This window comes from Polypterus senegalus, chromosome 3 (genome assembly GCF_016835505.1).
Source record: "Polypterus senegalus isolate Bchr_013 chromosome 3, ASM1683550v1, whole genome shotgun sequence".
NCBI lineage: Eukaryota > Metazoa > Chordata > Cladistia > Polypteriformes > Polypteridae > Polypterus > Polypterus senegalus.
In genome coordinates, this window is record NC_053156.1 from 144,832,002 (window position 1) to 144,855,813 (window position 23,812).

Sequence of the window (23,812 nt, forward strand, 5' to 3'; positions counted from 1 at the left end):
ATCAATAGGGCTGTTGCGCTTTTAAGTATGCAAGCACCGCGATAAAGCAGCGGCAATGAAGGGATCAATGCGAAGGTGGCCTTTCAGCATTTTTTACAGGAGCGTCCCTATCTTCTAAGCAAACAGCCTCTGTGCAAAAATCCCTCTGCTCACATCTCCTCCGCCAAGCAGAGAGAACGCAGAGAGAGAGAGAGAGATTAAAGCAAACAATCAAAAATCAATAAGTGTGCTTTGGACGCACCTCGATAAAGCGCATTTTTAGAGGAGCGTCCGTATCCACTAGGCAAACAGCTTCTGTGCAAGCAGCACCTCTGCTCACACCCTCCGCCAGGCGCAGAGAATGTCAGAGAGGGTGAGATAAAGGCAGAGACAAGCAAACAATCGAGCACCGCGCAGGAGGCATATCTTATAGCATTGAGGAGTTTTAGTTAATATGTAATACGTGCTCTGATTGGGTAGCTTCTAAGCCATCCGCCAATAGCGTCCCTTGTATGAAATCAACTGGGCAAACAAACTGAGGAAGCATGTACCATAAATTAAAAGACCCATTGTCCGCAGAAATCCACGAATCAGCTTAAAAATCCGCAATATACATTTACATATGCTTACATATAAAATCCGCGATAGAGCAAAACCGCGAAAGTCAAAGCGCGATACATCAAGGGATCACTGTAGTGGGCCTGACGCTAAAGTAGTTGCAGTCTTTGATTATTCAGTGTTTGCCAGTGTGTCAGCTCTGCTCATTTTTAATTGTCTTTAATAAGATACGACTGCGGTGGGTTGGCACCCTGCCCAGGATTGGTTCCTGCCTTGTGCCCTGTGATGGCTGGGATTGGCTCCAGCAGACCCCCGTGACCCTGTATTTGGATTCATTGGGTTAGAAAATGGATGGATGGCTGGAAGATACAACGAAGGGGAAAAAATGCACAGAGAAAGGGCAAAATATAATGAAATCAAAAGAGTTAAGCATTTAAATCTATATAAAAGTATAAATATTTCTAAATGTCTTATAAATGTAAAAATCATGCTGCTGTGCTTTTCTGAATGTAGAAGATAAATAATACCAGCAAATTAAATGAGATCAGTGTTATCAGGTGTTGTCACTGATTAGGAATCTGGTTGGAACAAAAACCTGCAGTCACAGTGTGTCCTGTCTGCTCATCACAACAGAATGTTCCTACTGGTGTCCATTTTGAAACCTCTTCTTGCTTTATCAGCTTTTCTTTTCATAGAGAATGCAGCAGGTTAGGAAAGCTACCAGCCACCATAGGCTCAAAATCAGTAACGAGTGTTACTTCAGTAATGACTAACATTTTTACTAGTCTAGGCAAAACTTTTAACGGGGTTCCTTCACCCCAATTCTGCCTCTCTCATTATGTCATGGAATATTGGATTACTTCTATTTACCTTTTGATATAGCATTACTGTACCTACAAACATTCTGCTTGCAATCTGACAGCTTAAATAAATTATGAATGGATTTATATCTTTACACTAAATGTGTTACACGGCTTCACCCAGTAATCTTGGTAGGACAATGGGCCTCTGTTATAGTGTCAACAATTCACTAGATGAATGAAGAATTTCACTTTAAAAAAGGTTCTTGGACTGGAACTTGTCCATGGACAGCCCTGTACTAAATTCATTAATCAACCCTCATATACAAAATACCTCCACTAATATTGGAAAAAAAAAATTACTAATAGTATAAATAGCACAAAATCAACTCAAGAACAAGCAGGTACATCGGACACACCATTAACACAAAAAAATTCACAAAGCATTCAATTTTATGTGAAATACAGCGTCAGGACCCAGCAGCGTCCTTGGAGAATTTTTATTTCTAGCAAATATCACCATTGTTTATTAAAATTACAGATGAAATAAAACTTATCAAGTGTTATAACATATGAACTTTACTCTCTAGCTATTGGAGAGAAAGAAGACACACAGAAACACAAACACCATCTCCACTACTGCTTAATTATACGGATATGATAATGATCTGAAATGCATTAGCCACCAGAGTCAAGCTAACAACTTGTGTTTTAATTAATCTTGACCTAAAAAGACTTAAAAGATAACCTATGAAACAATTTCTTCAAATTATAAATTAGAGGAGGATCAAGAACCAGGAGAGAGACTTCATTTTCAACAGGAATAAGAAAAGCACTCCACCTAGGTCTGGTCTTTATATTAGGAATTGGTTACTAAACAGCCTAAAAAAAAAAAAAAAGCGATTGAGATATAAAATATTGGGTAAAGGCAAGTACTCTGTAAATTGGAAAGGTAAAACTTTTAAATTTTGCCTCGCTTTTATTCTCCAAACTCCCTTTAATTTTTCCTCCAATAAATCCACTGTTTAGTGATGGTAACTCCCAAATATAATTACTAGCTGGTTCTGTGCATCTTCAGTGGCCAGACTGCTCTTTACTGTAATCTAATCAAATTTACTTTTTATAACTTAAATGTCTGGTGTGTCAGAGGCGGGAACTACTAATGACTCCATCATACAAGAATGGTTTTTAACAACATAAGAAAATCATGTTAAGTATAGAAATTAATTTCTACAATATTTTAATTTATTCCTTTACTTGACCAAGGTTACAGTTGAAATTACATTTGTAAAAATGTGTCCTTTACACATTAAAAACATAATACAAATATTGCTACATTACCTCAAGTTTTTTTTTTTAAGTGAGTCCTTGAAAGATGGTTCCGTCAGGAAATAATTTAAACTAGAAGGTTTAGTATTTTGGCTATTCATCTTTGGGGTATATTAAGAGTCTGTTACATATAAAATTACTTGTGAATATTAGACCACCATTTGGTCTTATTAAAAAGTAATTAATGATTCATAAGCCTTATACTGTAGCATGCAATACTGAGAGACATCCTCCTCCACTTAAGTGAAATAATTTTAGCATGCCATACCACACACATAAATAACTATATTAAAGCTTTTTAAGAGTTAAGTCCATTTTTGCTACAGAATTCTCTGTAGTAGTAATGCCAACATTGCAGGTATCTTTTGAAAAGTAGAAAAATACAATCTGCAATGTAAACAATTTTTTATCATCGATGTGATGACATTACAATAAAAATACTGCATTTGATTTTTCTACTACAACTATTATTTTTTCCACTATAATATGGCTGAAGAAAATTTAAAACTGATTACTTTTTTTAATAAAACACAGCTATAAATAATGAAATGCATTATCAAGTCAATTAAAATATAGCTGCTTAACTGTAAGAAACAACTTGAGCATACTGTAGGTGCCCGAGAATCACTTAAAATGTTTCTCTGGAATAGTTAGTTTATCAAACTAACCTTATGTATAACACATAAGAATCAGGTTCTAGTCAAAAATCAAACTGACCATTTATTAAATGAACTGTAGAATAATAGCTTAAGCAATCTTATATACATTCATCTACATTCTGAACCCAATGAATCAATTTAGACTTTTGGGGGTTGGGAAGTTTAAGGGGGATTAGCTTTTAAAGCATTAAATACTCTCAGTTTCAAAAAGAGATCTGATTTTAATTGTAACTAAAAGGATGAAAAATTTTCAGATCCTGTCAAATTCAAGAGGGTTTTCACTAGACATTATATACAGATGCAAAACAATGATTGAAGCTTTATAGGTTCATAAGGTCATTACTGTCATACAGTAATCCCTCCTCGATCACGGAGGTTGCGTTCCAGAACCCTCGTTTATAGCAGTTAATCCACTCCAGACAGATAAAAGAATTTCCAAAAAGTAGGATTCTTTATATATAAATCTAATATTTTCGCAGTTAGAGCATTGAAAATCTTTTTAAACGACCTTCTAAATACGTTTAACATTATTAGAGCCCTCTAGACATGAAACACCACCCTTTAGTCAAACGTTTAAACTGTGCTCCATGACAAGACAGAGATGACAGTTCTTTCTCACAATTAAAAGAATGCAAACGTATCTTCCTCTTCAAGGTGCACGTCAGGAGCGAGAGAAAGTAAACAATCAAAAATCAATAGGGCTGTTGCGCTTTTAAGTATGCAAGCACCGCGATAAAGCGGCGCAATGAAGGGATCAATGTGAAGATAGCCGTTCAGCATTTTTTTTACAGGCGAATCCGTATCTTCTAAGCAAACAGCCACTGTACAAACAGTCCCTCTGCTCACAACCCCTCCGTCAGGAGCAGATAATAGGGCCAATCATACGCCTCCCTGATGGTATTGCATGATGGATAAGTATCTGCCTGTATTTCTCAGAGAGAGTGAGAGAGACAGAGCAAAACAAACAATGAAAAATCAATACGGGCTGTTAGAGCTTTTAAGTGTGCGAAGCAGCACGCGGGAAGCATATCGTATATCATTGAGGAGTTTTATTTAATATGTAATACGTGCTCTGATTGGGTAGCTTCTCAGCCATCCGCCAATAGCGTCCCTTGTATGAAATCAACTGGGCAAACAAACAGAGGAAGCATGTAACAAATTGAAAGACCCATTGCCTGCAGAAATCCGTGAACCAGCGAAAAATCCGTGATATATATTTAGATATGCTTACATTTAAAATCTGCGATGGAATGAAGCCGTGAAAGTCTAAGCGTGACATAGCGAGTGATCACTGTATATGCAAAGTAAGTGAAACACTTACTTGCATGTATAAATACTACTCTGTGAACATTAAAAAAAAGAAAGGAGAAAGATATGAAAATGTAACTACCGGAAGCCATTTTAACTCAATTTAATTAAAGACCCACTTTAAAATATGTACAAAATGTAACAACTTACCGGTTCAGTCATCAATCTTTGCCAAGTTAGAGGTAGAAAGTTTCCGCTGGCAGCAGGAAACACTCCCATTAGCTGTTCAAGTGGTTTAAACTTAAAAAGAAATTTTTTTAAAATCAATGCATTCCAAAAATATTTTTATTAAATATATTTAAAAATTCTGTATACAGTATGTGTATTTGACAGCATTCTTACCGGCTTTGTTCCAGCTTCAAACTCTTTGAACATATCTTTAATATCTTTAAAATCAGAGGCAAAAGGAGCATAGTGAAATGGATAAAACCATTTCCATGATGCACAGCCCTAGAAGAGGAAAGATAAAGTTAGGCAATGTGAAATAAAAAAAATCAAAAATCAAATGATTAAATACATGAAAATGTTAGTTTAATGTGACTTTAACAGAGGACATATACACAATTAGCCATGATGCTTTCACATAAAAAAATAAATTATAAGGAGTATCATTAAAGTTTGTCAACAGGTACTGTGAAAAATGTTTCTGTGACGGCAGCATATTTGGGTCAATAGTACCTTCAGCCCTATTTAAGGGAAAATGTTTGGACACTGACATTACCCCTCAGCAATTAACCTGGAAAAGTAGTTACATAATGCTGGTTTGGATGTACTTATCGATTATGTACTGCTGGGGTCGGCAACCTATGGCACACAAAGATTTTCAGTGGCACTCTAACTGAATTGAAATATAGCATAAAAAAAAGATATATACACACATACATACACACATATATACATATTAATTACAGCACACCTTTGTTTTGCGGATGCGACTCACATGTGAATGGAAACCATGTGTTCAGTGCAGGCCATGATACGTTAAAACAAAACTTCTTGTTATTATATTTTAATTACAGTGTATGCGTTCGCGCTCCTCATTCCCCACCCTCGTTTTTCGTATGCGACTCATATTAAAGGGAAACCATGTGTTCAGTGCAGGCTGTGCTACATTAAAACAACCCTCTTATTATTAAGTAACATAATGCCCTAAAAGAACTCAAAAAACTAAACTTGATGTTTGTTCTTTTCAAGACTCTTGGACGAATGAATATGCGATATATAGATGTGTGTGATATGCTGTGAAAGTGTTGTGTGTTGTATGTCAAGTGTACAAAGACATAATCAAACTAAACATCCATGTTTAAAAACTCTGATGAGAAAAGTGAAGCTATAAAAAGGGCTGTTTCTGGCGTTAAACAAGCTACTTATTTTAGTCAAATAAATTGAACCAAAAATAAAGCCACTGAATGTAGTTATAAAAAAATTTGACAAAACATTCTTTTCACATATGATCCTATGTATTTTAAAATACTGAATCTATGCTAATAAAAAGGCAAAGACCTCACTGACTGACTCATTTACTCATCACTAACTCTCCAACTTCCCGTGAAGGTGGAAGGCTGATGTGGCAGGCTCATTCCTTACAGCTTACTTACAAAAGTTAGGCAGGTTTCATTTCGAAATTCGTGTAACGGTCATAACTGGAACCTACTTTCGTCCATGTACTGTATACGGCCATAGCCTGCAGCTCAGTCGCCATGTGAGACGGAGTTGGGTCTCGCATCATCACGCCTCCCACGTAATTGACTGCCTGCCCATATAAGGTAAATATTCACGGGTGAAGGACAGTGCTTAGCATATTGATACAGCTACTGCGGAAACCCTCCCTCAGCGAAAGTGCGAGAGAAACTTAAGTGCCGGGTCTGAGCTAAAATTAAATAAAGCCGTGGACATCGCAAGATCGCACAAGAAATTCGCGAGATACAAGTTTAATGAGAAGACACAGGGTATAAAGCCTCGATACTAAAGACCTGGCGAAGTCATGGAGAACATGGAAGGACGAGTTCACATTATACACAAAACTTGCAATGCCGGAGGCAGAGGAAAACACTAAGGTCAGATTAATCCGTTATCTTATTGCAGAGAGCGGCAGGGAGACTGGTGATGATGAGTTAACCATGAGCTTGAGTGGTGGGCCGACAGGGCCTGCAAGGCCTTCTCTGCTGGCCTAAAAAAATATCTGAATCACAAACTGATGTTAATTATATTTTGTCCATGAATACTTATTAAATAATTCCAAATAGTCTGTCCGCTTCCTTTCATAGCTTTTTCGATGGTTGTGCTACTTCCAGACGTGTATATTTTCGTATTAAAGCATAAAACCAATCACATTTCAGCCATCATTTGTTGCCAGGCAGAGAGGCCTTCACAATCCGTTCTGCAGGCTCTCTAACACAGAATAAATGTTGATTAAACTGTTGCTTCAACCAATCAGATTTTGAGTTGGTGTCAGTAGGGCCCTCTAGCAGGCGTACAGCAACGTCACCGTATTCAGACCAACTGATTGGATAGAAGCCAATATGAGGAACTCTACGAGGCCACTGAACACACCGCAGACGCTCCGAGAGCAAGATCCTCGCGCGCACTACCGCCAACTCCATGGCTGGATTCTGGACGATATTTGCCAGACACAGACCAGATTTCAAGACCACGAAAAACTGACGTTTGTCACGCTCCTTGACCCCCCGAAGTTTCGGGAATACAAGAAAAATTTCCTGCATGCAGCCTTCTCCAGTTTAACACAAGAGCCACGGAGCGGTTTTTGATCTGTCTCAGCTAAAAACAGAACTGACTGTAATGTATGCCATGGATGATTTTGCACGAAAATCTCCCACTGATCTCCTTGACTTCATCAGAAAAATCTGAATGAGAGCATGGGGCAGCTGTACACATTGGTATATTTGGCGGTGATCATTCCAGTGTAAACTGCTTCTGTCGAGTGGACATTTTCAGCCCTAAAGCGAATTAAAACTTATGCCAGAAATACGACAGGGCAGGTTCGACTTTCAGCATTAGCTTCGATAGCGATAGAAAGGGACTTTTTGATGGAACTGAAGTGCACGGATAATCTGTACGACAGAGTAATTGAACTGTTTTTGAGGAAAGAGAGAAGGGATGGATTTTGTTTACAAATAATCCAAATTTTTGGTGAGTAAAATGTTGCGATTTTCGTAAATAATATTGCAAGTTTATGAGTTACTATTGATGTTTGTGTGTGTCGCGGCTGTAGCTGCAGTAGAAAGAAACTTGTTCACCCCTGGTTTGTCTATTCAATAAAGGCATTTATTGTGGCTACAGGAGTTATCTGCAATGCAGCAGCTCTTTATACTGTATTACTGCATATGAAGATGGTTTTTATAACCATAAATTAGTTTTTGAGGGGCGGGTTGATCCAGACGGAGCACTACTGAAGGCCTAGGTGTGAAATGCATGGTCCGCCACTGGACCAGATGATACGTAAATTTGATGAACATTACAACCCGAAAATGAACGAAACTAGAGAGGTTCAGATTATACTTCTCCTAGTGCGTCTCTCTAAATCCTCTGTGCGGGAACATTATCATAAGGCTTAACAATCTTATTGTTACACCTTCTACGTGAACCGAACCATTCTTATTATGAAGTCTTCCTTGCTTTACCGCTAGCTGCTTCTTTCCATTCACCTTCCTAGCTCTTTATTTAAACAGTTTTCCTTCTCGGTCTTCTCCCTTTTCGTTCAAAATACACGCCTCCTTGCCTTTTTACAGTCAGCTCCCCTTACGTCACACCATGGTACGTTTAGCACAAGTTAACATCGGGAATGCCTGTTGAACATCTTACATTCATGAGTAGTGATTTGCGTAGTGAATGAAACCTGCTATCTTTACAACGGTTGACAAACACGGAATGCAACTTCACAACAACACGTCCTCCAAATACGAACCTAATTGAAAGAAATAATGATAATCAAATCCTTGATGACAGCAACACTCATGACAGTGACAAAACAATTACATTGACAATCAGGTTATATGTTATTTTTAAAATGTTTCCTTTTCTTTTTCATAACTTTTTTTAACACACTACTTCTCTGCTGCGAAGCACGGGTATTTTGCTAGTTACTAATATAAGATCCAGTTAAAATGGGCTTCAAAAGTATATACTATTACGTCTCTATTATATTAAAAAATCCTGGGACGAGAAGACTTTTTCAGAGAGATTATTTTAAGTCTCGTGAGACAAAATTTTGTGCCAAGAGATTTAACCATGCCCACGATCCACTCACCTCTCATTCATGTGAATACTATTGTCAGACAGTTCCTGTGTTCACAGCTCTTGTAAATTCCTTACCGTTTTCCTCATTTTAATACAAGACATACAATCTATTCGTTTCCTTTGATGCAGTCCTTTTCTGTACAATACTTTTATATGTTCTAGATGAAACGTCAACGATTAAGCGAAAAAGAAAGTGCAGTTCGTCGAAAAGAGGCCAAAAGAGTTGGAGAGAAAAAAAATCAAAAAAGAATAATCATCATCTAACTGCAAATTCTAAAAACAAGGAAAGATAATCAGCCCGGACCAAGCGGGGGCGGAAATAAAAGACAGAAGACAAAGTAGAATGCTGCAAAGAGGTTCAAAAACGTTGCCGCGATACACATGCAGAGTAGGTTAAAGATTATGAAAGTACAGGTAAAATTCCGTTACAACGAATATCTTTACAACAAAGTAATTTTTATGGTCCTGACAGTTTCCCCATATGACATGAGGTCTCTAGAAATCTCATTACTACAAAGTACATTCAACAGATTCTTTCATTACAACGAAGTGCCCAAAAGACCTTAAAATGCTTGAATGAATCATCCACAGAAAAGTTAGTTCTGTGGTCGCAGCTCAGTTGTACACAACGATCCCCAAACAGAAACATTGTAATTTTTTTTTTCTTTCTTCGAACTTTCCTCGTACTGTTTTTTTTTGTTATTTTTGTTTTCGGTGATACCTTTTGCTTATTGCTCGTTAACAGTTGAAAAACATCCATTGGAATTTAACTCATTGTCACCCTCCTAAAGAGACGGCAGACAATAAAAACGACAACAGTTCATATTAGAAAAAAAAAAAACTTTACATTTTTTCAACTCTCGATTACGGCAAAAAGAAAAAAAGACATTGCCAGTGAATTCGGAATTTCGCCATCAACCGAGCAAAAAAGAAGAACAACTTCGGGTTGCAAATGTATCCAAACTGCTGCATTTGAAGACGTCGAAAATGCAGTTTTTATGTGGTTTAGTGATGCTCATTCAAAAAGCATTCCTAGTAATACGGTACTCATTCAAAATTAATTTGAGGTTTCTAAACTCTCTTGGGACCTCCCCTAACTGGACGACATGGCGAAGAGCGTCCTGAAGTGCGATCAACGCGTCTGTGGAAGACCGTTTATCTGTTGCCGTGGCAACAGCAGGCTCACAGCGCTGGGGCAGCTCTTCACCGAAGCAAACAGAAAAGATCTCAATGGGTGATGCAGGGAACAGTATTACTTGGCCACTAACCTGGCCACGACCCTGCCTGACTGCTGAGTCTGAGTATAGGAGAGTGGCAGATCCCCCTACTATAAATAACCGTGCGGTTCCTGTTTCAAGCTGAATGAGCCTCGTGTTTTGGGGCGCAAGACAGAGACTTACAGCACGCCCGCGATCTTTTAGGATTCGCTTCTGTGGTGCCTCACTGCAGCTTTGTGTGCCTGCATTTGCCCTGCCGCAACAGACAAAATCTTCCACAGACACAGCAATCACGCTTCGGGAATGCACTTCAGTGTGACGTTCCTGTTTTCGAGGATCCCAAAAGAGTCCAGAAACCTCACAATATGAAGAAAAGGATGATTTGGCTTCTGATTGATAACTATACTGCCCACAACAGGCTTCCGCATTTAGATAATATTCACGTTGAATTCCTCCCACCCAACTGCAGAGCAGTGCTTCAGCCACTGGGTTTGGGCATCATTCGCACCCTGAAAGTGTATTATTGCAAGGAAATGCTGAGAAAAATTCTCGTCAGCATAATTTATAGACAGGAGAAGATTAAAATTAACGTGAAAGAAGCTATTGAAATGATTGCAAATGCCTGGATGCAAGTTAAAGAAAGAACTAACACAACAAATACAGAATCTCATTACAACAAAATATTTTTTAGGTCCCTGGCAGTTTGTTGCAGCGGAATTTTACCTGTACTAGAATTCGAAAGTCTCAAATAACTGATAGGAATGATCGAATTAGCGCAAACAAATGGAAATTAGTCAGTGAAATAACGGAACAGCAAAAAGAGATCGAATATATATGGACATAGGTGATATGACAGAAGTACGCAGGTATTGTTCGGCTTTAAAGTTTAAGTCAGAGACTTGTAGATTGTCTAATTTGTGTTTCCATGAGGGAAAAGTACGGTTTCTTCCCAATGAAGAGGTGTATTCACAAGAAATAAAAGATTTATTTGGTGAAAGTGAAATCCACAAACACTACAGGCAAAATATTCCAAACTACAATAATCTGTTTGCATCATTCAATGCTCAAAACTTAGATTTACATGATTCAGGACCATACTCAATAATTAAAGCTACTACAAGCTTAATTTCAAAGAAACCACAATTCGGTCAGGTTTATATTTATAATCATGGAGAAACAATGCAACATAAAATCGAAAGAGTTAAACAATCGGACGTATTAGAAATTCTACAGCCAATAATGGATAAAAATCCATACGTCCAAAAGTATCACACTTTACACGAAATTTATCTGAAAAACACGGACAAAGAAGTTTTTTTGGATTTCTATACGAATACGAAAGATCATGCTCACATATGTAATAAACCACCAGGTGACAAATTATCAACGATAATAGTTTCGAAAGACGGAGATATTAAAGACAGAGTTGATATTCGTGTTTATCTGAAAGCACAGTACAGTTCATTGCAAGTGGCAGATCCAGGAAAGGACTAGTACGTAGGACCCACACAGAGGTTGGCGAGCGAAGCAAGTTTTACCAAATCTATGAATTTCACTGGGTTAGGACTTTCACGGTTTTCAGGAAGTCCTTCAATTCTGATGTTGTTCCTTCTATATCTGTCTTCAAACACAACTAACATCGCTTTGCATTCAGCTTCTACTTTTTTGGGGGTTTTTTTGGAAACCATGGCAGATGTTAATTGTACAAATATTTACAACTCCCATGAAAGATATAAAAATTCTTCTAATTTAGCCTCAAGTACTAGGATTTTGTTCTCAATTTTGCTTATATTTTCCTGTATATATCTCTGTTCATTTTTGCTTTTCTTTTGCCTAAACATTAAAGTTATTGCTTAAATGTACCTCCTAAACCTTTATCTCATGGTTTGTTTTTATTTCACTATGTGTGTAATCTTTATATTGTCTTTTATATCTGATGAACACCTTCAACACAGACTGCATGTCTTCATCATCTTTATGCACAGAAGGCAGAGTTGTGTTTCCAGAAAACATTGATATTGATGATTCACAGGGAGTTGCACCAAATTGTAAATGTATTTCAAATTATAAACTGGTCTGTACTTTTGATGGAAACAGAAAAAAATACCAAAACTGGGACCACTTTCATAAATACTTCATTTTCATCCCAAATGTTCCTTAAGGTACATCACAATGTAATGAGTTCAAAGCTTCTTTCACAGATTATGTACGGATTTATGAAATCAAGCACTTTTCAGTTTTAGGTCCCATGGCCTATGTATCCCACTTTTTACAAGCATATATTTTTTAGCTTTTTCAACATGAAGACATACAAAACACTAGGGGTTGTGTGAATTGTATAGTATCTTAAATGCAAAAAACTGTACGTCTACCTAATCTGTGTGCTGTAGGACTGGCATAGTGACTGAATACATGGACTAGTCAGAGCATCTCTTGCAGCAATCCATAAATGAAAAACCTTTTCCTGGCATTTTGCTTTTCATAAAACAAATGTTCATATGGATATCTCCTTTTCACAATATAATCATTGGATATTTACACAATTAGATTAGCACAATTTACCTAGGCCTGCCTTGCAACTACAGGATTAATACTTAATGGATTTAATTGCAAAAGGCATCAAACCCAAAACATGGTGCTTGTTATTGTCCATTTTTGATGGACATATCATTACTAATAAGATGGCTGCAGGCTCTTTGGGGGTTCCTTTAAACACTGATGTTTAAACAGTTTAATATTAATCTTTTCAGGTTATTTTCTTTACAAAATTCACAAATAACAGATTCTGAAATTAGCACCCACTGGAGTTATATCATTAACAAAACTTTGATACTCTTCCGATGCATTAACTCACAACTCCACAGTTCTGGGTTAGATTCAGGATCCTGCCCCATGTTTAAGTGAGTTTTGCAAATTAAACTTCCACATGCATGAGTGTACCAGAATAGTATCTGGATATGGACAAAATTTAATTTCACTTTTTCTCTTCTTTTCCTGCTTAAGCGTCATGTATCAGGTAACCCTGCACTATTACTACTAGGCAAAACCCGGGGCATCTTAACTACATGTTCAAACTACCTCATCTAGTTCTTCTAGATCCAAAAAAAGCAGTAATTTCACTCAGAGGTCCTCCTATATTTTTCATAATCTTATCCAATTGCTGACAGCAAGAACGGAAACTTTATTGCAGGGACCTCATTAGAACAACCTAGACAAGAACAGGCTATTCAGTCCAACAAAGCTCTCCAGTCCTATCCATATAATTCAGTATGCCATAATTTGTATTCATTTATTAGTTAGTGCTCCTTTTCTATGACATGAAAATAATAAAAAAAAAAAAAAAAAAAACAAATCAAATTGCACTCCCAATTGTCACCTGTAAATCAGCCATGGAAATGTACATTCTCCTGGGTTTCTTGTAGCAGCCAGAGTATTCATAAAGGCGAATAACTTTTTTTTAATAAAAAGAATGAAGGTATTTGGACCTTGCAATGATCCACAGAGAAAGGTGAAGTTTAGTATTAACTTCTGTGCAAGCCCTAATCACGGAAAGTCACAGATTTCAAGGTTTGACATTTTTGCCTTTTTTGGGGAACAAGCACTGAACTGGATGAAACACTTGTTCCTTACACTCAGCTCATCTTGCCTGCCGGTGGTGCTAGCAGTACCAGCAATTTTGACTGTGCAGAGCAACTGCTTTTGCAGGTGTTACCTGGGGACAAAGCTTGTTGACTAAGTTTCATTGCTCTGCACCACACTGGTATCTGTTGCTTCACAGGGGTCTTCAATCCCCAAACCCCTCAATCGTTCGTGTGTTATTTCCTTATGGAGCTTGATGATTCATGAGATACCTCAAATCCTGGATCGTCAACCGAGTGTCTAAGGGTAAACTGTTTATTTAATAATTAAATTATATGCACTGAGGTAAAAGGTTATTTTTGTAAGTTCAATTTGTTCACCTGCAGTGCTGTAAAGTGGTTCAATTTGTGGTTTAAAAATTACAAATTTGACTTCATTTTCAAGTCTGATATTTTGTAAGGGTGCAAACACAAATCAAACATTTACTCGGGGTGCACAATATACAAAAGTATGGGAACCATTGTTCTAATGGGAAAAAAAGCTTTGAAATTTCCTGCACAGCTACTTAGCAGCAACCAAAAAAACTAAAAGTATTTAGGAGCAAAATATATCTTTTAATTAACTCTCACACCTCAAAACACAAAACTCTCAGCACTTCCTCTTCCCTTCATAAGGATGTCAGCACATCAGTACATCATCAGTCTCCAATTAGTACCAATATTTTGCCACTTGTACCAGTGAATTCGTTCATTAAATAACTATCCAGAACTTGATGTAACACAGCATGTCTGGGGATCCATGGCAGAATTAGGCAAGTTGGGGTGGTGGGAATGGAATCAAACATGCTTTGCTTTGACTAACGCACTAATGAGGGAAAAAGTCATTTAAGTGTGCATGTACAGATCAGTGACCTAGGATGCATTATTCCCCTTAGTGGCAAAACATGCAAGTTAATGCAGCATGCTTCATCTAGGAAAAATGTGGGGAGTGCACAGGGAAAGGGGGGTGGGTGTAGATAAAAGAATAAAGAGGTAAGAGAGACGCCGTGATAATCTATGTGGTTACTGACTGGAGGAGGCAGAGAGGGCTTCTGGAGAACAATCTGGAATTTGCAGTGTTGGAGAAGTAAACGAAGCGGAGTTCAGGGCATCAGGTAAAATGTACAGTATATAAGTAAATGCAGAGTACACAAACTACTAGAGAGTCAACCTTCAACCCGAGTGCCAGGTACACCCAGGCACGGTGCTCCTGACACTTGTGATCATAGGTAAGGACATGGAGTTAAATACACTTAATTGGAAAGCTTCAGTCAAGGAATTAAGTTCCCATCACCACCACAGTCTAGTACAAGATTCACAACACTACAGCCATTTCTGCAACTTGTCTAGCCACTCTCACAATTACCTCAACCCTTATTTATAAATAAAACCCAATGTACTTGAACTTCTCTACTTAGTCAGCTATTCATCTCTCAACTATGAAAGCAAATTTCTCTTTTTGCATTGTAAAGTTGACATTCACACAGGTGAAGGTTTTTGTTTAAGGGTGCAAACTACAATGAATCAAATGAAGAAAGCAGTAATATCACGTGTATTACAGGATACGATTTTAGGTAGTTTTATAGCTCACTATGGTAGGAGAGGCTTCAACATCATCATCATTACTTTACAAACACATCACACATAGTATAACAGCCTTTCAAAAACATTTAAATGCCTCTGTCAATTATGCTTTTGTATTAAACATCAATTCTTAAAATTGTAAACAAAAATTAGAGACTTAAACATTTGCTTTGTTTGGATGAAAAACAAAACATCGCCACAAACTATACTGTATCAGCTATATATAGCTTAAATTACAGGTACATTTTAATATGTGCATACAGACCAAAAAAAAAAAAATATTCACCAAAGCTGTCCTTTAAAAGATAGGCACCTACTTACTCTGTTCTACTTTCATGTCCAAATATTAATAAACTAAATCAAATATACTTATAAATTACATTGTTTTGCTATAGACACAGACTAGTTTACAGTACCTCTGCTTAAGTGATAATATAAACCTCAAGAGATAAGTGGCAGGCAATCTCACATTGCATTTAAAGTTGTTACTATAGTTGTCTTTAAGTACCAATAACCATTTTTTATTTTACACTGTCATTTAAAACACTACACTGCATTCCAAAAAAACTTGCTTTTGCAGATTCTCAGTTTAGATATGCAAAACAATCTGACAATACAAGATAAGGCAGGTGGTTGAAATCATTCTCACTGTTCACAAAGACAGTAAAGAAAGCAAGAAAAAAAGTAGAGAGTCTTACATGGGCCAACACTGGTAAAGTGCAATTCTGAAGAAATGAAAGAATTAATGCTTATAATATAAAACCTTGTGGTTTCTCAAACTAATACATTTTTAAAACTTACTGTGGGATAAACTGGGAATCTACTGTATACTAGAGATGCACACTATATCGGGAACTGTATTGTTATCGACCGATGTTCATTAAAAAGGAGGACCAACAGAATTGGTCAGATGTGTACATTTTAACCAATGCAGCAGACCGATATAATTCGGACTTACCAACATTGTCAATTCAGTAAATAATTCAATCTTGGTTTTCATTGTTCAATTAGGCAGACATAAAGCTACAGAAAAACGTGCATACAAGAATAGCCCCTTGAGCTCACAGGGAAAAAAAAACACCCCACAGGGTTTCCTAGTTTTGTTGATAGGAGCCCTGTGTGCGTTGTTTATTCATTGGGCAGGTATTCTTAAGTAAAGAAGCATGTCAGCTGTGTGGTTATTTTTTCTGTGAAAAAGGAAAACAGAGCTGCTATTAACCCTACCTGCAAAATTTTCAATTACCTATCTGAAGAACCACCATAATGAATTATATATATAAATTTCTAGCATCTTTCAATCCTTTATTCAACCCGCTATATCCTAACACAAGGTCAAGGGGGTGTGCTGGAGCCAATCCCATGTTACCAAAATGAAAAGTTAAATCAGACACTAGTGGGGTCACTAGCAGTAGCCTTATATGGCAAACCCTATAAAATGTGAAGACATTTCCTAAAGACAGCGCCAGAGGTAAAGGCTTAGCTACTAAAATAATGGAAATGATCACACTCGATGACCAACCTTTTTCCCTAGTTAAGGATAAGGGATTTCGTCAGCTGGCGATATTTTGCAGATGTCTCACTGCCTGCATCATATGATGCGATTGCTACACATATCCATGAACTTTTAAGAAACAATGTCACCAGCATTAGCTTTACTACAGATATGAGAAGATAAAAGGTCAGCCCCATGAGCATGCTGATTCTAACGGCACACTGGATTTACGAAAATGTTGAAGCAAAAAGAGTTGTGTTGCATGCTAATAAGTTCTCCGGTTCTCATTCTGCCACTTTCATTGCACAAGCTTTCGATTCGATGTTAGCGAAGTGGAACATTTTAAAAAGTAATGTGCATGTTGTGCTTCGCGACAATGCTCGCAATATATTAAAAGTTATGGAAGAAAGTGGCATTAAAAGTTTAAGCTGCATGGCTTACACTTTGCAGCCATATCTTGCTTTTTTCTCCCCCACAGAAAGTACTGGCAGCTTAGATCAATAGCAAAGAAAAGTCAGCAAGTTAAAAAAAATTGTTCATCTCTGTTTCACGTGCTGGTGTTGTTTCTTTGATGATGTGCATAGTACATTATCAGCATAACTAAAACGTTCAAATCTGAATATTTTATATTCATATAGTGGAATATTTTATATTGCGTACAGTGGAACAAGTCCATATACGTCCTGTTTGGACGCAAAAAATTTTACTTGGTATACGACTTACATGCTAGAACACCGTGTGCTACCCTTGTTTACCTCTCTCGAGGCAAAGCCACGACTGCCCACGAGCGTCAGTATGGCAGTTGCTAGCATTCAGTGAACAACCCGTGCTATAACTCTGAATTTTCACATGATTTTGTGTTTTTTCGCGTAAATTGGAATTGATTGTTGTAAAGTATGAAGGTGGCATGCATATCCAGGACATGACTGCTGCATACCGTATGCCGAGAATGACTGTATCTACGATTGTGAAAAACAAAGACGTTATTAAAAAATAAAGTGAGGTTAAATTTTCTTTTATTTCATCTAATTGCTTTTGTATTTTAGTATTAAGCAGTGTTTAAATTATTTTATACAACCCCAATGTATAATATGCCAATAACAATAGGATTTTTTTTTTCAAGGGAATGGTTTAATCATTTTCACTTTATCTCTTATGGGAAAAATTTGTTTGGTATATGTCAAAGAATCTGGAACGGATTAAGGATGTATAGCGAGGTACGTGTGTGTGTGTATATATATATATATATATATATATATATATATATATATATCACACATAAATAAAAATAAAATCTGCTATCGCTATTGCCTAGAATTTTTATATCAGTACAGCACTAACCTATACATTTTACTAATGAACATAATGAAAAATCGCTTTTTGTGTATACAATCATCTTATGCAGAGGGCTAACACAAACACTGAGTTACATTCTCTTTTACTACTAGATTCATGAAGCAAGCATTCTGTAAAAACTTAACCAAATCAGAATAGCTAAACCACAAAAGATTATTATTGTGGGGTTCTCTGCTTCTTCCTGAAAATCTACATGTAACAGTTTCAGGGAGAGGATAGTTCATGGTGAAGACCACTTACGGCAGAAGTAAACTTTGCCTACTTGCATTCCCAAAACAATCGTAAAGTGTAATTTGTCAGATTTATCAAATAAACTACAAACTTTTGTTTGTTCTTTTTGTACATGATTATTCTCTTAACCAATGTTGTTTAACAAGACATGAAATAATTTATCATGAGTACAAAAAAAAAGTTATTTAATTATTTGGACAAAAAAGGATATTTAAACCTGGCAAAAACACACATGACTAAAGAATCCCTGAGCATCTGCTTCAAGTCTGACATTATCATTTTCCTGTTCATGTTAATGGATGAACCTTATTCCCCTGGAACTGAGATTTCAGTATGCTTTGCTCTCAGAGCACGAAGTCTGCTAATAATGAACAGTTCTGCAATCCCCACTATGTCTTGGCTAATCTCATTTTAATGTTAACATCTCAATTATCAACAGACTTAATTCAGAAAGAGATTACTCCAATATGGCTTTTTATAACCCAGATGGACTACACAATGATTTGTACATAAAATCTACTATTCCCTTAGCTACAAAAAAGCCAACATTAAAAAAACACATGCTGCAGCAAAATGATATCTTAATTTGATTAAACTGCATGAATGTGATGGATCTAACAAAACACTAATGAATAAAAGGTTAAGTCTAATAAAGTATACAATTGCCACAGATTAATTTTATAGTGATGAATTGTTTAAAATAGAGATTTCTGATGATGCACATTTTCAGTTACAAAATAATTCATTCAAAAAAGAGATTTTGTAACAAAGCTGAAATTTGAACTTGACTAGAATACTAATTACTAATTAGGACATCATTTATAATATCAACAAGTGCTATACTTTTCATGAGAGACTATGTACTTTTTAAGATTATACACATTTGATTAAGTATAAAGACACTATGTCAATTCCTCAAATTTCAAAAATTCAGACTTAAGGAATAATTTCAATACAGAACTGGTACGAGACAACTAAATTCACACTCAAAAAAACTTTACACTTAAAACAGAGGACTATTGGAGCACTTGATACTCAGGTAAAATGTATATTAAATTAAAAAAAAAAAAAAAACTGTTCAATTATCTTAATATCAGAAATAGACTAATACCTGGTAGTAGTACCTAAGGACCCAACAAAGACCTTCAACATACGATTTCACCACTCGCCGACGAAATGCATCATCAGATACATCTACATCAAATTTGTTTTTATAATAACGCTGTTTCCACCCTTCTTCCCATAACCTTGGAAAAGAAAAAAAAAATAAAAAATACTGTTTAACAGACTGTATTGAAGTCTATCAACTAATAACTACAAAAGTACTAAACAGAAAATTTTTAAAAAATATTACTGAAAATAACAACATCTACTTTCTATAAGCTATGAATAAAGACTGTTACAATAAATATTCATAAATGCAAAATGATATGCTTATATTTACTTGTCCTTTTGAAAAAAAATTAAAATAAAAAAATGCAACACATTTTTCCACCAAACATACTTTTGCCAAGCAGGGTTTCTTTCACCTAATCATATTGCAGACATGAATATAATGCCAGAATAATTAAGTCCCCTGCCCCCCAAATTAAATTCATGGTAAAAGAGGAGACATTTTAAAAGATTAACTTCTCCACATTTATGCTGGATATATTTAAAATGCATTGAAAATTTGTTTAAATCAGAAAGCCAGGAACTATTTGAGCTAGGTAGGAGAAGGACTTAGGAATTTTTTTTAGGGGAGAGAGAGACTGACTCACTGTGTGTGAGGCAGAGGTTTAACAAATTAGGATTCTAATTTCTAGGTCTTTGCAACATTACAATAAAACATAAATAAGAGTTACCAATTAGTATTAATAAAATATAAATTTAATATAAATGTAGATATACAGTAAAACATATTTACATATATACATATAGAAGATTTCAGTAAATAAACATTAACAGTTTGAGCTTAAAACAGAAACAAGTCTACAATTATACTGGGACTATACAGAATTACACTTCATGCTTGTAATGTGCTTGAAATTCTATACACAACCAAAGCATATTTGTTTACTTACAAAACAACTGATGGCCCAACCCCTAATATATGATAGAAAAAAGAGACAAGACCTACACTAATCACCAGCAATAAATACTAATGCCCCCAAACCATGTCCTGTTATTCTCTGTAAAAGCTAATGACTATTGTGAATGAAATACATTTCTTTCTATACCAGGCAAAGGAATTATGCCATAGTCACTTCTGTTCCGAAGATCAGAGAAATTGAGTTGTTGCCTAAGGAATGGAGTTTTGAAACCCCTATGATAACACCATCATTCAGCTCACATAATCAAGGATGAATACTGACAAGCTAACCAATCTACTACAAGGTCCCAAAGGGAGATGTGACTGGTGGCAGGAAAACCTGCATGAATACTAATTCAGCTACTTGGATTTAACAGCTTTGGCTTGTATATCTCACAGGAATTTGCAGAACTCTCTGTATTGCCACATTAATTATGGGCAGACAAAAAAAAAATTAATAATCTTGCCGAAAAAAATATTCAGAGATGCTTGCTGTCCCTACTGACATGTCACTAATTAAAATTAACAACACTGTAAAAAGGAGTTTTAATAACAATACTTTACCTGACATTGTCTTCTGGTTCAGGTTCACTGTCACTGTCCTCTGCCTTTCTCTTCACAGCAGGTGATGGAGACGTGCTGTTTTTGTCATGGGAGCTCATAAGTGATTGAGGCTAATAAAAAAGAAAACATTTACATTGGATTTTTTTTTTTCTTTCAAATTATGGTAGTGTAAGAGGGGGAAATCATTTGCATCATAAATGTGTCAATTCCTTATAATCATTATTAATATAATATACAGTCAAGAAAATCCCAGCAAAGTGAGAAATTAAAAATGTTCAATATTTTTAGGTTAAGTTGTTTATACATTTAAAAAATGCCAAAAAGGTAATGTAAACCTGTTTTGCAAGGTAAAAAAACAACATGCATGCATACAACAGGAAATTGCAACACAATACTTAAGCTTACTACCAACACAAATAGTAGCTTTCCAAAATACTCAGTATTTTCAATTAAAATGTCAAAAGTTGAAAATGAACAGATATTTTTCCATTAAGTGAACTGCTATTTAAAAGTACATTCCACCAAGTACAAATGTTAACAACTATATCATTAGGCGTAAATTATAAATCACACCAATTGGCTTTATGTCTTTAAATTAATTTTTTTAGTGTTTAGGTCAACCCTTATGTACTTTCTTGACTTTTCATAAATAGTTGCATTGTGGCTAGCAAAATGTATCTGTTAAGACAACATTAACAACAATATTTCAAAATGGATGTCTTAGAAATAACTATGGATTCAGTTGTACCACTTTAGGACTGTTGTCTCATTCTTACAGAGACTAAACAGAATGTGTGTCAGAATGCTGTTACTCCATTCTAGTATGGAATACTGCCATTTACAATTAGAAAGTAATATTAATTTATAGTTATTTTGTTTAGACAGACAACCAGAAGTTGGATGCTGTGCAGCCCTGTCTGTGTTTTAGCTGGAGAGAAGTTAATGTTGTTGGGCATATTAGCCATTTTGGGTGAATAGACTCCACAATGACTGAACTGAAGTTATTGTGAAACTAGTCTTGACAGCACATCACTTTACTCAGAAGCACATTATGGAGTTCATCATTTCACAAACACAGATGCCAATTCCTTCAACTGCACATTTACTTTAACTGGATCGCCACAACTGTGAACAACACATCACACAGCTAAAAGTACTGCATCTCTCACTGTTACCAATAGTCCGCTGATGGTTTTGAATGGCAAGGTATAACCTATATATAAATATACATATACACATATATATATATACACATATATATATATATACATATACACACACACACACACACACACACACAGTATATACATGCTGTATATAATGCAATGCTGATTGACTCATCAACAAAAACAGTATTTCCCATTTAGTTAACCTCCTTAGCATTAGACCCAAGAGTCACTCGCTCTGTAAAAACAATGCTAAAATCATTAGTCCCGAGCACCACTCGGGCAACTGTATAGACACATCTCTCATCAGCGTTAGCCCCAAGGATTGCTCAGGCTGTAAAAGTGCCAACAGCATTAGTGCTGAGCATTGCTCAAGAAACGATATAGGCGTGTCTTGCATAAGCGACAGACCTGAGTGTTACCTGGGCAATGGTGAAGACAAGTCTTGTCCTAGCCTCATTATGGCGTCTCATAAGAAACGTTTTTCAGCAGCTCAGGTGTTACACGCTCTTGACAGTGATACAAGCAATGATGACAAAGTGACTCTGTCTTCAAGAAGTGAAATCGAAAGTGATTCTGATGGATCTGAAAGTGATACTTGTGTCAATTGCACATGTGCTGTTCAATAGCTTATCGGACTGGAAAGAAATTCCACAAGGAATCACGCTACTACTATTATCCCGACTGTGATGTTGGATTATGTATTTCACCGTGCTTCAAGATATAATGCACAAACACATTTTGACAGTATGTACGGTATTAGCGTTATTCTTATTATTACTATATTTTTTTATCATTATTACTTTCTACACTTCTGACTTTATACTTTTAGCATTTTGCAAGATTTACAGTGTAAAGATGAGATTTAATAAATGTCATTTTTCAAGCCAAAAACATGCAACGCTTTTTATGTTTTTTTATGACAAAAAAATGTAATATTAAAGGAGGATAAAAAGCTGAAACTTGGCAGTATTGTAAATTTAGGTCAGTAGGTACCAGAAAACAAAAGGCCATTCAATATATCAACATTTAGGGATAGGCACGTCTAAGACTAAATATCCCAAAACCTCAAAAATGATCCGACTGCTTTGAATGAAATTTGGTGACATTATACAAAAAAAGAAAATTAGCCAACAATGGTTTTTTTTCTTTTTAATCTGTCAATACTTAATAGTATATTAACACAGATGCGCTGCGCTACACTTAAACTTGGCATTATGCAAAAGAAGGATGTCACAGAAACAACTGACAGGCACACAAACAGCTGCACCGGCCAACGGAGTAGGAGAATGATAGAAGGGAGGTTTATCCTGACAGGATAAAAAAAAGAGATGTGATCAAGTTTGAAGTCTACAGTTAGGCATGAAATGGAAATAGAAAGGTCAAAGAAGCTCAATGTTTAGCAAGCACTATGAATCTCTATTGAGGGTGCCAGTCACTGTGGCTGTGAGAGAAGAGGGGGAGAGAGAAGTGCAGGTGGAAGTGGTGTACTCGGATCCAACTCAAGCTGGGACCAATGGCTAAAGTTTAGACTTAATGGGTCCCCAACAAAGTACCCTGTTGCAATATACATTTGCATCTGCGGACTTTGAAAGAGGACTCCTAACCCGTCTTATAAAATCAT

At 36.2% G+C, this 23,812-nt stretch overlaps 1 protein-coding gene across 3 annotated transcripts in view; it reads right to left on the reverse strand.

Moving 5' to 3' along the window:
• The window catches only part of xrn2 (5'-3' exoribonuclease 2), a 256,764-nt gene that overhangs the window by 168,645 nt on the left and 64,307 nt on the right, over nt 1-23,812 (reverse strand). For all 3 annotated transcript variants that reach the window (XM_039748021.1, XM_039748020.1, XM_039748022.1), the window contains 4 exons: nt 21,023-21,132; nt 19,499-19,634; nt 4,976-5,083; nt 4,784-4,873 (listed from right to left, as the gene is read on the reverse strand). In XM_039748021.1, coding sequence (XP_039603955.1) covers nt 4,784-4,873; nt 4,976-5,083; nt 19,499-19,634; nt 21,023-21,132 — 444 coding nt within the window. The remainder of the gene's footprint in view (nt 1-4,783; nt 4,874-4,975; nt 5,084-19,498; nt 19,635-21,022; nt 21,133-23,812) is intronic.